At 47.0% G+C, this 13,839-nt stretch overlaps 1 protein-coding gene across 1 annotated transcript in view; it reads right to left on the bottom strand.

The window, feature by feature from the left end:
- Positions 1–3,314: 3,314 nt before the first annotated feature.
- Positions 3,315–13,839, bottom strand: part of ATG10 (autophagy related 10) — a 59,917-nt gene continuing 49,392 nt past the window's right edge. Inside the window, exons 6-8 of the mRNA XM_054287627.1 lie at positions 4,661–4,758; positions 4,282–4,395; positions 3,315–3,921 (exon numbers count right to left, since the gene is read on the bottom strand). Of these exons, the coding sequence (XP_054143602.1) occupies positions 3,909–3,921; positions 4,282–4,395; positions 4,661–4,758 (225 nt within the window). The 3' untranslated portion in view covers positions 3,315–3,908. The remainder of the gene's footprint in view (positions 3,922–4,281; positions 4,396–4,660; positions 4,759–13,839) is intronic.

Raw genomic sequence — 13,839 nt, 5'->3', positions numbered from 1 at the left:
GAACTTGAGTGGGCTGTGACAAAGGAAACGGGGAAATTCGGGCAAACGGGGGCTGCGGAGAGGCTGGAGAGCAGATCCGGGCTGGGCTGAGCAGCCCTGTGGGGCACGGCTGGGACCCCAAAGCCCCGAGCCCGGCCCAGAGCCCCGAGCCCAGAGCCCCGTGCCGGGCCCAGCCCAGCGGGGGCAGCAGGGCAGGGGCCATTCTGCCCCTCTGCCCCTCAGGCAGAGCCCACCTGCAGAGCTGCCCCAGCCCCGGCCCGGCCCAGCAAGGAGCTGCAGCTGCTGCAGCCGGGCCAGAGGAGGCTCCGGCACGGGCACAGGGATGGAGCGGCTCTGCCGGCACCAAAGGCTGCCGCGGCCGCCATCGCTCACCTGGGCACCAGAAGCTCTGGCCTGAGCTCGGGGCGGCCTCGCGGGGCCCGGAGGGGCCGCGGCAAAGACGGACACGGACGATTGCCGAGGGCCGCGGGGACGGCGGCCGGGGAACGGCTCCCGGTGCCAGAGGGCAGGGCTGGCCGGGATCTTGGCAATGAGGAATTGTTCCCTGGCAGGGTGGGCAGGCCCTGGCACAGGGTGCCCGGAGCAGCTGGGGCTGCCCCTGCATCCCTGGCACTGCCCGAGGCCAGGCTGGACACTGGGACAGTGGGAGGTGTCCCTGACACGGCATTGGGGTGACACTGGATGGGCTCCGAGTGCCTTCCCACTCCAGCCATCCTGTGATTCTGAGGTTGTGCCTGTCCCCAGGAATAGTTTGTGTTACCTGGACCCTGCAGGAAGAACTCAGAGAAAGATGAGCTCAGCAAAACGTCACCAAATCACTACTAGAGGGGTTTAGAGTCTAAAAAATACGTGTTACATAACCCAACATCCTCCCAGGCAGAGAGAATCCACAGCTGGCCACGTTTTCCACCTCATCACCAAAACTAATTAATATTTTCACTTATTAAAGCAGCTGGCCAGCCATCTGACACCAGCAACACCTGACTGAACAATACAGCTGGTACAGGAGATGCTGTTTTGTAACACACTAGAGGAAGGTGTTAAGAGGGTGCTCCGTAAATCCATTCTCTGTTCAAACACAGCAGTGAAATCCCCTCTGCCTTAAGTTGAATTTGTCTTCGGGAGGTGACAGCTGCAGCAACCTCTCAAGTGGGGAACTGAAAGCTTCCTCGCGGTGCAGGGTTTTAAAGATTTTCCTGAAATCCAAGAGATAAAAACCTGTGTGACACTTCCCTAATCCTGAGCACTCAATACAGGGTTACTTTTGCAGCTCTCAGCTTCAGAGCTTCAGGCTTTTTTTTTTTTTATTCTAGGTGGTAAGAATTTATTCCTAAAAAATGCACTGAATTCCTTGAAAGACCTTTTAAAAGCCCACATGTTGCTAAAAATAGGTATAAATACCCATACACATGCTGTTCTCTACAAGAGAGTATTTCTGAGGAAATAATTGTAACTTCACCATTCAGAGGGAAGAGCAATCGTCCTGCCTTTGTGCTGGCACTGAATTTATTATACGTGGGCAATATAAATACAGATGTCCAAACAGACTCATGAAACCATCATCATAGCAAAGACAGAGGGGGGGGGGAAGTTTTTGAGAAAGTTTCGCTGAAATTCATGGAGTTGCAGCAAGAATTGATACTGATTACTTGGCTGTATTTTGCTGTAATTAAGTAGCTCCACATTTCCTGCCTGGAAAGGAATGTTCCTGTTAGTGAGCAAAGCCAGGCAACCTCAAATCTCCTGGCAGGGGGTTAAATTCTTACCTGGTCACGCTGACATAAAGGAGGGATTATGTATGTGGCTACCAACTGCACTCCCCAGAAAAACACATTTTTTGGCCTAGGTGAACACATGAAATTAATTCCTCTTGATGATTCTGGCAACCCAGGCAGGTACGAGACTGTTCTCTCTTACAGAAGTCCCCAGAAGTGAAGAACCTCCCTTGATGTGTCTTCCCAGTTCAGCAAAGATGAACAACTGAGCAAATTTACAAATCTAAGCTGGAAATTTTCTCCTTGGTAGGATGCAAGAGTTCAGACAATGCATGTAGACAAAACCCAAGCGCAGTCTAAGGATCTTCAATAGTTTAACTAAATAATGAATCATGACATAAAACATAATCACAAAGCAGTGCCACAATTCGCTTGATTTAAAAAAATATATATATATATATAATTTTCAGGCATAAAAATTCAGTTAAGGTATCCTAAGTCATTAAGGCATAAATGTAAACAGGCAGTTGGTTGCTCACCTCTCACCCCAGGCATTAAAAAGGAGATATCCAAATGGGCTTATTTATCTCCTTGGTCCCAAATATTTATGTTAGCCTCTATTTTTTCTCTATCTAACCTCTGTGTATTTCTACTAACTGAGCTGAATTTTAGTTTTCCAGGCAGATTTCAGGGAAACATTGATACTGATGAGACAAAGCACTTGTCACGTCGTCGTTTGAGCCCAGTGTAATACCCTGGTCAAGTAATCCTTTCTTCATCATTCAAATGGTGAATTAGGGTAGAAAGCAATAGGTGTTGAGACTTGTTCAGTGTAAAATACAAATATTTATTTTCCTTTACATATAAATTCCACATTTTGAAGGCTGAGTGCTTCTACTGTTCCAGGGTATCACAAGTGAAGATGACAGAGGAGGGGTGAACATTTAACAGCTCTTAAACCTGCTGTTACCTCTTTTTGTTGGCTCTTCCTCCTAAGTCTCACTTAGATTTAAAAATGGGCTGTGGATGCAATTATCAAGCATGTGTTACCAAAAGTGTTAAAAAAAAATCAATGTAGCTGCAGGCCATATTTTGTAAATCTTACATGGGGAAAATGGCTTTTCAGGTTGATATGACACAGAACAAAATAAACTATGTGCTTTCATTATTAATTCCAAATGTCTGGCAAACAAATTCTGCGCCCATGGAATTTGAAGGACTGCACTCTCTATTCCCTGTCCACCAATGGCAAGTAATGGAAATTATAATTTGAAAAAAGAGAATCTGGAAATGTGAAATCCCTGCTCTGACATGGCACGCCCTAGACTCTGCGTGCAAGTGACAATTGCTGAATGTGCAGGGTGGAATCTGTGCTCCAGTATCAGCTGCTCAGACTCTGCTTGACACTGCAAACAAAATGGGAGTGGGAGAGAAGCCAGGACGGGTGGTCAGGGAGCTCCTCATCATCTGGCTCCCGTGGCAGCACCACCAGGCAACCCCCAAAGCCCAACAGCTGTCAGGGCACGCAGCAAACCTGTGAACCACCACAGCTACAAGGAGGAACACTGACTGGGAGCAGCAGCAGCTCCCAGGGGCAGCAGCAGAGCAGGGCAGAGCCAGCTGTTCCCACAGGGCTGCTCCAGGCTCCTGAGCTGCAGAGCTGGGCCTGCTCACTCCGTGCAGGCTCCAAGGGCTCTGTGTGTGACAGCCCTGACCCCCTTTGCTCCCTGAGCTGTGATGTGCGGGGATATTCCCGGGATGAGGGTGTTCTGTGTGCTGGGGAACACGGGCTGGAGAAGGTGCCTCCCAGTCCCAGCCCATACCCTGGCTCCACACACTCACACCACGCCCCACAAGCATTTTTCTATGTTGCTTTTTCTGCCCCACAGATGGTGCAGATTTTCTAGAGGTAAGTTCAGTGGATCCAGCGGCTCTGGCTCTGGCTCGTGCATCTGTCTGCAGCCTCAGCAGGAGATGAGTGACTTCAAGGGAGCTCAGGTCTGGGTGGTGCTGGGGAGGTGCTCCCACAGCTGCAGCCAATTCCCACATCCTCAGTGGTGAGCTCTGGCCACAAAAACAGCCATGAGCAACCATTTCCACTCTGGCATGGCTGAGCAGCCAGGGAGGACCCTTCCGTTTCACCCCCAGGGCAGTCTGCAGCAGCTTTATCACAGCCTAACCACTCCCAGTCCTTCAGCTCAGGGCCCTGGAGAGGGGAGAGCAAACACAGAAAAAGGAGTTAATTCAAAATCCTTGCAGCAGTTATGCCAGAGCGCAATCCTGTGCTGGGGGAGGAAACATGAAACACTTCTCCAAACCTGAGAGAGACCCCAGGAGCTCAGGGACACCCTGGACTCATGAAGGGTGTCAGCAATAGGCTAAGCACCTCTCAAATTTTCACTGCAAATCAAGTGAGGCAACAACGCAGGCAGGTAAGCAAAACACTGAAAGGTGAGTCCTAAATTAAGCAAGAGCTTCAAAGGAGGAGGAGATGGTTCTGCCATTTATCCATCTAATCTTTGGAACAGGAGGGTGGAGAGGAAAGGATGATTTCCTTTTCTCTTACCTTTCAGCCACAGCTGTGCTCTGCTCAGGTGCCACTTTTGCATAACTCAAAGGCAGATTCAGGCCCACAACTGGGCCTACAGTACTGAGCCACAGTGTGATGTAATTTGTGTGTCTAGGGGGAAAAAAAACCACAAAAAGCACCATAATTATATTATCCCAGCTTTTTCTGAACTACAGACAGACTAAACAGTCACAAAACAACTTCAGATGGGGCTGTTCCTTCACTTTTCCTATCACAAATGTATTTTAACTTTCAGGCCTGAAGTGACAACACGGAAATCTTATTCTGCTGGCGCTAAGGAAGTAGCTTTGTCCATTTCCACCCTGCAGCTGACTGACCTTACCTGCATTGCAGAAAGCCCAGCAGAGCCCCTCACCTGTGCTGCTCCTGTGAGCCTCTCAGCACAGCAGAGATGAATTCATTGGTTCGACAGGGGTGCAGCACAAAGAAAGGCTGCCCGAGGATGGGGTGCTCCTAAGAGGGAACAGAATTTGCTTTGTCATGGAAGGGAAAAACACAAAACTCATCACGTGCATCTGGAAAAGAACAGGCAGGGTGCAACCAGCCCCTGATGCAACTTCTCTCACTTCAGAATCTCAGCTCACATTGCTCTTCCTAGCACAGTCATGACAAATTAAAATATATTGTATATATTCCACATCAATAACATATATTCTCCTCTGTTGAAAGAGAAATAAGATCAGCAACCAGGCTAGGCCACTATTTTAGTTAAAACGTAATGGTTTGCAGAAGTAACTCAAGTTACTGTATCAGCATTAACTGGCTGCAGAGAGGCAAAGCTATTGTGCAAACCACAGTCTGAGCAAATGTAACACAGAAAACCCATTTCCCTCAGGAAAAAAGGTCTGCAACCACCCTGAGCCCTGGTGCTGGGAAACGCACATGGTTCTGCTTGGAGAGGCAGCAAGAAGGAGAAGGAAGTGCCCTCAAGGTGGCTTCAACTTCCACTTGGTGCTGAAAATGTTCTCATGAGCATCAATCCCTTCATGTCTAAGAGAACTTTAAAGAACTCCCAGAAGCTTCAGAATACACAAAAAAAGGGTGTTCAGAAAGCTTTGTTTCACACTGCAAACAGATAACTTGCATAAGAATGCTACCATCTGCTGTTGTCAAAAGTGAATTCATGCAGTTTTTCTTTAAGAAAGAGTAATATTTTTAATTAAAAACCCCTTTTCATATTCTACTCAAATTAACTTAGGCCTCCAAATAATCCCAGAAAATACATGGATTGTACAAATGGTACACCTCAAAGACACCAAAAAAGTATATAGCTAATAATATTTACAAAGCTATTACACAAAGTAAAAACTGTAATTTGTACAAAAAAATTCAGCAAGCTTCACAAACTCTCAGAAAGAAGAGAGAAGTAACCTGGGTTTAAGTGACTCAGCTCCCTTAAAAAGGCATGAAGATAATTCCCAAAGCTGAATATTCAGCCTAAAGTTACTCTCAACCATCCTGACCCCCAGTTTTTGATTTTTCCCTGCACTCCTTGCTACAGCAAACCACCAGTGAGTGACACATGGAGGCCAGACTTGACCTTTTAAAACAGTTTATTACCTTTACATGCTACATCTCTCCTCTTTTAGTCCTTCCTCTTCTTGCAAGACAAGAGTGACACTGAAAACATTCCCAAACGCAGGAATTTCATGCTACTCAGGACAGGAATGTGACACACACTCCCAGGAAAATCACAGAAGTACAAGGAAAAAGAAATCCTGAGCCAAGAGCCATTAAGGAGCAGCCTTTAAAAAGGGAGAAGGCTGAGGTGGGGATGAGAAGCTTGTGGAGCATCAGGGAAAACACTGTGAGAGCATCAGCTCTGATTCCGTCAACGCTCCCTCCCCAGTCCTGCAGACAACGGCATCATCCTGCGAGGCTCTGCTGTGCACTCAAGGTGAAACCACTGACACAGCAGCTCTGAGCAGGCAGCCTGGGGACGCTGCCAATAAAAATGCAGGGGTTATCAAAGCCCTGCATCATTTCAGCATTGGTAATGGGCTACAGAGCCTCTCAGTGCCAGGCCCCCAGCCTGCCCTGGGAGAGGGTGAGGTGCCTGTGGTGGGATGAACCCCAAGTCCTTCTCAAACACTGTCAGAAGGGTGAAAACAAATCCAAGTTTGTGCTGCATCAGCTTCGTTAGCATTAGCTCACTGCCTGCTGCACTCACCTGGCAGAACGACGACACTCCACATGCACTGAAATATAAACCTGAGCAAAATATGAGGGCAGCAATTCCACCCTTCATCGAGGCTGGTTCTGTGCCAGCTACACCAAAAATACACAGTCCTACTGGGACTTCATGAAGAAAAAACATCAAAACAGTACAAACAATATGTAACAATCATCCATTTCTTGTTTATGATTAATCTTTTTCCAGTCAGTCAGTGTGAGAGTTTCAAGTCAATTCCCACAAGCACTGCAAGAACCCATTTGCAGGTTGCCCACAACTCTTCTGGGCAGTAATACTCTGACACACAGTTTATTTGAAATCAACAGCATTATTTCCTTGGATCTGTCTATGATTTTGGATCTATCCAGCTATGAGGCTGATTTACAGCAGTGCCTGTTCAGCACCACATGCTGGAATCCATCACACATCTGCATATCCCTCTGAGTCTGACCCAGCTGGGATGGGGAAGGAATACTTTCACAGCCAGGCACCAGCTCTGCTGGATTGGGAAGCTCAAAATGTGGCTTCATTTATTTTCTGTGGAAAGACCTCTCTCCTAGGTGATGCAGGAAAGATGTGTGAGGATGTTCTGTGCCTGCTGCTGTAGCTGCTGCCTCAGCCTCTCCCATTAAAAAAAATCTGGGAGATAGAGATGGATGCAAGACACAAAATGTTCCATGGGATAGACTGAAAATTAATAACAGAGTTCTGGAATGGTTTGGGTTGGGAGGTGTCACAGACATATTTTATGAAACATCCTTTTGACAGGATTTTTCTCCTGAGAACTGAGAAGCCTCACAGGAAAAGAAAAACAATAATTATCTGCTGCTGTGGAATGCAACAGGTGCATCTGTGATTGGTCCATGTGAGTTGTTTTTACTTGATGGCCAATCACAGTCCAGCTGTGTTGGGACTCTGGTCAGTCACAAGATTTTATTATCATTCCTTTTCTTTCTTTGCTAGGCTTCTGATGAAATCCCTTTCTTCTATTCTCTTAGTATAGTTTTAGTATATCATTTTCTTTTAATATAATATACATCATAAAATAATAAATCATCCTTCTGAAACACAGAGTCAAGATTCTCATCTCTTCCCTCATCCTGGGACCCCTGTGAACTCCACCATAGGGAGGGGCCTTAAATCTCATCCCATCCCAGCCCTGCCATAGCAGGGACACCTTCCCCTGTCCCCGTGTCCAGCCTGGCCTCGGGCAGTGCCAGGGATGCAGGGGCAGCCCCAGCTGCTCTGGGAATCCCACCCCAGGGCCTGCCCACCCTGCCAGGGAACAATTCCCAACTCCCAATATCCCATCCAGCCCTGCCCTCTGGCAGTGGGAAGCTGTTCCCCCTTGTCCTGACCCTGCTTTGCTCAGGAATGCCAGCCCAGGCTCTGTGCAGGTCCAGGGCTGAGCAGGGAAATGTCTCAGCACTGATCTGAGCAGTGGCAAAGACCGGGCAGATCCCAAGCACAAGTATAATTAAGACTAAACCTCCATCAGATTGGATTAAGTCCTTTTATCAAGCAGTCTCCATGTCGGATTTAAACCAAAAATAAACATTACTTCAGATAAGGGGTAATTGTCTGTAGGTTTCTGTACCGTGCTCGGCTCTCCTCCCCAGCCAGCAGGAATTTTGTTGTCAGTACATCTCTTGTAACAGCACCATTTATTTTCTCTGTCATAACTGGAGCTCTTCCAGGGGTAATGGCTTCTATTTTCTCCAGTGCTACATTAAACTGCCTTCAAGCATCCATCACAACATTTATGGTCTCTCCATTGATGATAGTTCAGGGGATTTGTGCCTGAAACTGCCTCTTCCCCAACGTGGTTTGCATGATGTTGCTTTGCAAAAATAAATTCACACAGGGGTGTCAAAAAGTTCATGCAGGATCCTACCAGCAAACACCACAGCCAGTGCCAATTTATTCCAGACATTTTCCCAGCAGTTTCCAGGTCAGAAAAAGAAGGCAGAATTAATAAAACATGCCCCCCATAATCTCTTCCATTTAGGAAAAGGGAACAGAGATGCAATTAATAAAGAGGATATAGCTTTTTCCCTTTCTTCCAATTTCTGACCACATTTACTGAAACAAACGTCTCAGTTTAAGTAAAAATTCTTCACTCAAGATTATATAAGTAACTTATGTTCTTGAATTCATGGTCTATCTTCTTTTTTATTCCTTATTTTCATACACATCAATAGTAACTTACTTGTTAATATAATCCAAATCCACACATTCAGAAAGCGGGCAGGAATATTTCTCTCTTCAGACTGACCCTGAGTCCCACAGCCAGAACAGCAACTGCACACATGGAACTTCAAACCTGTGCAACTTGAGGTCAAAGGGATTTTCCTCTAATAATGGAATTACTACAATGGAAAATCTATTACCATGGAATCACTATGCTGCAAGCACCACGTTAAGGAACTGCAATGACACAGGGAAGTTTTACAATCCTGACAGAAGGTGTAAATCACACTAATAAAGCTGTTGGTAGCAGAATAATTGTACAGGGCTTCTCCATCCTACTGACTTAGGGTTATGCTGGATTTTGGGAAGGAATTGTTCCCTGGCAGGGTGGGCAGGCCCTGGCACAGGGTGCCCGGAGCAGCTGGGGCTGCCCCTGCATCCCTGGAAGTTGGCTGGACAGGGCTTGGAGGAGCCTGGGACAGTGGGAAGTGTCTCTCCCCATGGCAGGGGTGGAATAGGATGAACTTTCAGGTCCCTCCCAACCCAAACCAAGTCTGGGATTCTGTGACCTGGGACAGATAAAATATATTTATGGTCACTGACTTCAACTCTCAACCAGAAGTGAACTCATCCTGCAGGCATAACTGAGGCAAGTTTCCCCAGCTTTTCAACAAAACAAAACACAGAAACCCCACCAAACCCAGGAGCTGGAGGTGGAACAACCTGTCCTGCCTGTGCCAGTGCTGAGGAATGACCTGGCAAGTGCCACTGGCACTGCTCTCCTGCTTTGCTCAGAAAATCAAAGCAGATCTGCACCGGCATCGAGCAGGGGCAAGCGTGAAGGGACCCTGACAACGCAGAGAAGTGCAAACCAGCCCCGAGAAGCAGATTTCTGTGGTCACTGAGCCTGTCTTTGTGGGGGAGGCTGGCTGGATTTACACCCCAGCTCTCTGCAGGCAGCAGCTGCAGCTGCCCCATGATTTAATGTCCCCGTTCCCGTGTGCTCCCAAAGACCCACAACCAAGCTCAGTGATGATTTTTTATTTACATCTTCACCACTTCCAACACCACGCAGCCAATCTAGCTGGATCCCGTCCTTCTTTCATCAAATACCAAGTCCAAGCTGAAAAGGCAATTAAATGGCTACGTTTCCCTGAGGAAGGCAGAGATGCTTTGGCAGATCCTGCAACACAGAAATACAAGGACACTGAACACAGCCAGAATTTCTCTGAGATGAACCACGCCTACCACTTTGCATCTGCTGCTTCAAATCCATCATGGATCCCAGCAAAGGCGCCTTACAAACCAAACCACTCTCTGACTCTGTAATTCATATTTTATGCCCCAATTATGCCTGATTCTGGAGTATTTACAGTTTTGAAGAGGTGGTGATTATTTTTTAAATTTTATAACTTTATTATTTTATTACATGTTATTATTTTTTAATTAATTTATTAAATAGGTAACAGAAGATGCCTGAAAGGCAGGAGAGGTAATGCAGGGCAAGCAAAACACTAATCAAGAATAGCCAGCAATGCTGGTCCATAATTACTTATTTTATATACGTATAATAAGGTTTGAATTATTAATTTCAAGAACAGGAGGAATCAAAGCAGTAGGTGACACTCAGGCATGTTTCTAAAGCTTAACAAGCTTCATTTAAGGCAGGCTTTAAAGCTTCTCACAAGCACGTAACTTATGCATTTAGGATTTTTCAAGAAAACTTTATACTTAAAAATTGGCAGGTCCATAGCTACATTGTCAAGAAATGGCATCTCAACCATTTTCCTAAGAAAATAAACAGATGATTCTTCTTCCATGCTTGCCAAAAGTAGATTAATTCAGTTGTCACCATTTTAGTTATGTAGCATATAGTCTTAATTAATTACTATTTAAAATCTGTTCTTAAGTTATGAGATTCATCTAAGGTGCAAAACTAAGCGATCCAACAAGCTGTGGAAGTATGGAAAAGACACTGGAGACAGATTTCCTACCCTGATTAAAAAATTATAAGGGGGGAAAAAAACCCAAGAAAACCCACAAAAAAAATTTCTAAGGGGGGAAAAAAACCCAAAAACCCCCAAACCCACACTGGCATTTGACAAAAGTGGCCTGAAAGGGTTCATCCCATAACCCCAGAGATTCCAGAGGATGCCCCAGCAGTGTTTCCTGGGACAGCACAAGCCTGGGCTCCCTCTGTGGTTCACTCCCCCTGCATTGCTCCAGCAGATCTGCACCCCAGGCACTGCAGGACTCACTCCTGCCAGGTAATTTTGCATCCATTTATGGACAAGTGGCCTCATGAATTTGTCTAAATGCTTTTGAACTGCTGACACCATCTGCTGCCACCACTCCAGAGCGCAGGTGCTTAGGTACAAACTGCTTCCTGGTAGCACAGATACCTAACTCCCATTTCAGCGGCACATAAAATGCTTTTCTGCATTAATAAAGTAAAAAAATATATAGTTTACAATGCCCTGTGGCCACTCCATTGGCCTTTCAAATGGATCTGAGTGTGCCACATATGATCCTCACTTCTTTCGTGCTGTGCAGTCAATGGTGGTGTGTAATTTAGGATTTTTCCATAAGGGGGGAATGTTCAGTAGGCAGATTCATTCCAGAAGTGAACAGCCAGCAGTCAAGTGGGGAGAAGGCAGATCAGAATCCACCTCAGCTTACAAGGAGAAATGCCAGACCAGGCAGGGAAGGTGCTCTTACCACTTACTCCAAAAATCCCTGCTTGGGAAGCCCTCTGGAAGCAGAACTGCTGCTAGATAAATTATCTTTAAATGCAATGCACAGCACTGAAACAGGTTTTTCCAAAGAAGTAAAAAATAATCAAGAGAATCAATACTATTACACTGTAAGTTGGTCGATTAATTACGAATCTGCATGGAAAATATTACTGAATTTTCATTTCAGAGCAACTCAAGTAACAATAGCACTGAGACTTGAAAGTGTGTCCTGAATTATGCCCAAGAAAATGGCAAGGAACTCCATACTGCTTTCATCTCTGCATGTAAATTATTATAGAATACTGGAATGGTTTGTGTTGGAGGGAACTCGGAGCCCATCCAGTGTCACCCCAATGCCGTGTCAGGGACCCCTCCCACTGTCCCAGTGTCCAGCCCGGCCTCGGGCACTGCCAGGGATGCAGGGGCAGCCCCAGCTGCTCCGGGCACCCTGTGCCAGGGCCTGCCCACCCTGCCAGGGAACAATTCCTCATTGCCAAGATCCCGGCCAGCCCTGCCCTCTGGCACCGGGAGCCGTTCCCCGGCCGCCGTCCCCGCGGCCCTCGGCAATCGTCCGTGTCCGTCTTTGCCGCGGCCCCTCCGGGCCCCGCGAGGCCGCCCCGAGCTCAGGCCAGAGCTTCTGGTGCCCAGGTGAGCGACGGCGGCCGCGGCAGCCTTTGGTGCCGGCAGAGCCGCTCCATCCCTGTGCCCGTGCCGGAGCCTCCTCTGGCCCGGCTGCAGCAGCTGCAGCTCCTTGCTGGGCCGGGCCGGGGCTGGGGCAGCTCTGCAGGTGGGCTCTGCCTGAGGGGCAGAGGGGCAGAATGGCCCCTGCCCTGCTGCCCCCGCTGGGCTGGGCCCGGCACGGGGCTCTGGGCTCGGGGCTCTGGGCCCGGCACGGGGCTCTGGGCTCTGGGCTCGGGGCTCTGGGCCCGGCACGGGGCTCTGGGCTCGGCACGGGGCTCTGGGCTCTGGGCCTGGCATTGGGCTTTGGGGTCCCAGCCCAGCCCAGGCTTTGGGGTCCCAGCCCTGCCCCACAGCACCCCCAGGGCTCCTCCAGGGCTGCTCCCTCTGCTCAGCCCAGCCTGTGCTGGTGCTTGGGAACACCCTGACCTGGGCCCTGCTGACCCCATGGTGCCACCACTCGTCCCTGGTCTCCACCTGGGCATGGACTCACTGACCCCAGCTGCCCAAGTGTGACCACTCAGCCCCATCCCTCACCCACCCGGGGGTTCATCCACCAAAGCCATGGCTATCCAACTCAGAGACAAGGATGTTATGTCAGACACTGTCAAATGCCTCTCACAAGTCCTGGTACATGCCACCAGCTGCATCTCTGTCAGCTGTTTATCCATTAAACTTCTGTATTTACTCTACATTTAGTTCATTATTTGGTCTTCTCCCTCTATTAAATTAGTTGGACTAGATTATTGTCCATGAAGTCTTATGGGTAAAAGCATGACTAAACTGTAGGGCAGCTGAACATTAATAATCAGTGGCTCAATTAATAATCAGTTTTAAAATAAAACCTCCTTGGTAGCCTGTACAATACTATAGCTTGGTTTAAACCCCAGGAATTCAATACATTGTAGAAGACTTTGGTGGGAAATAAACACCAACCCAGCTTTTCCATCATTGTATCTTCCCCTGTCAAAGAGCTTTCCAGTCTGTACTGGTAAGACTCCCTTTTCTCAGGAAGTTGTACTAATAATTTTCCAAAAATATTAGCAGGGGATCCATAGCAACTGTTGATGCAACTCAAATTCGTTAGGAGCGATCCTAGCAACCTTCTGTTAAGAAATACTGTATACAGCCACCCCCACTTAGCAAAATCCCACAATATGGCAAGAAAGATTTGTGTGTCTAAGAATAGATACCTTACCACATTTTTCAAAATGACTGAGCCGTAATGATTTAAATCCTCCCTATCACATTTTCAGCAAGATGTGCCTCTACAACACTATATCAATGTGTTCTGTTCAGAGTTTTGACTCTTTCTCCTTTTTTAAATCACACTATTAACATCCGTGACATTTTAGAAATAATGTTTATTGATTTTCCTGTTAACACTGCTATAAATTAAGTGATGTAATGGACAGGATTATTGAGGTACTATAAAGAATGTATCCTCCAGATTCCTAACTCCTGGCTGAAAAAGACTCTGGATTAACTCAGAATAGGTGCAGTTCTGTGCTGTGATTTCTGTAGTTTAGGTTTGGTTGAATACTATTGATATGACAGAAAGGACATACTAAAACTACCTGCTAAGTATCAAAAGACAGAAGAAAACCACCTCATTTAGATGAAACTGAGAAATGAATGGTTGAGAAAAAACAGATGCAAAATTCCTGACCACTCACTACTCAGAAATGTAGGATTTTGCCAGTATCAGAGTGGTCTGAGTTACTTTCTCTGCAGCAACAGTAAATGGCTAAACCAGGA

Source organism: Melozone crissalis, unplaced genomic scaffold, assembly GCF_028551555.1.
Source record: "Melozone crissalis strain CALT ecotype California unplaced genomic scaffold, PUWL_Pcris_2 ptg000060l_1, whole genome shotgun sequence".
Lineage (NCBI taxonomy): Eukaryota > Metazoa > Chordata > Aves > Passeriformes > Passerellidae > Melozone > Melozone crissalis.
Note: the sequence above shows the minus strand (reverse complement) of the source record. Positions and strands in the feature narration are given on the sequence as shown.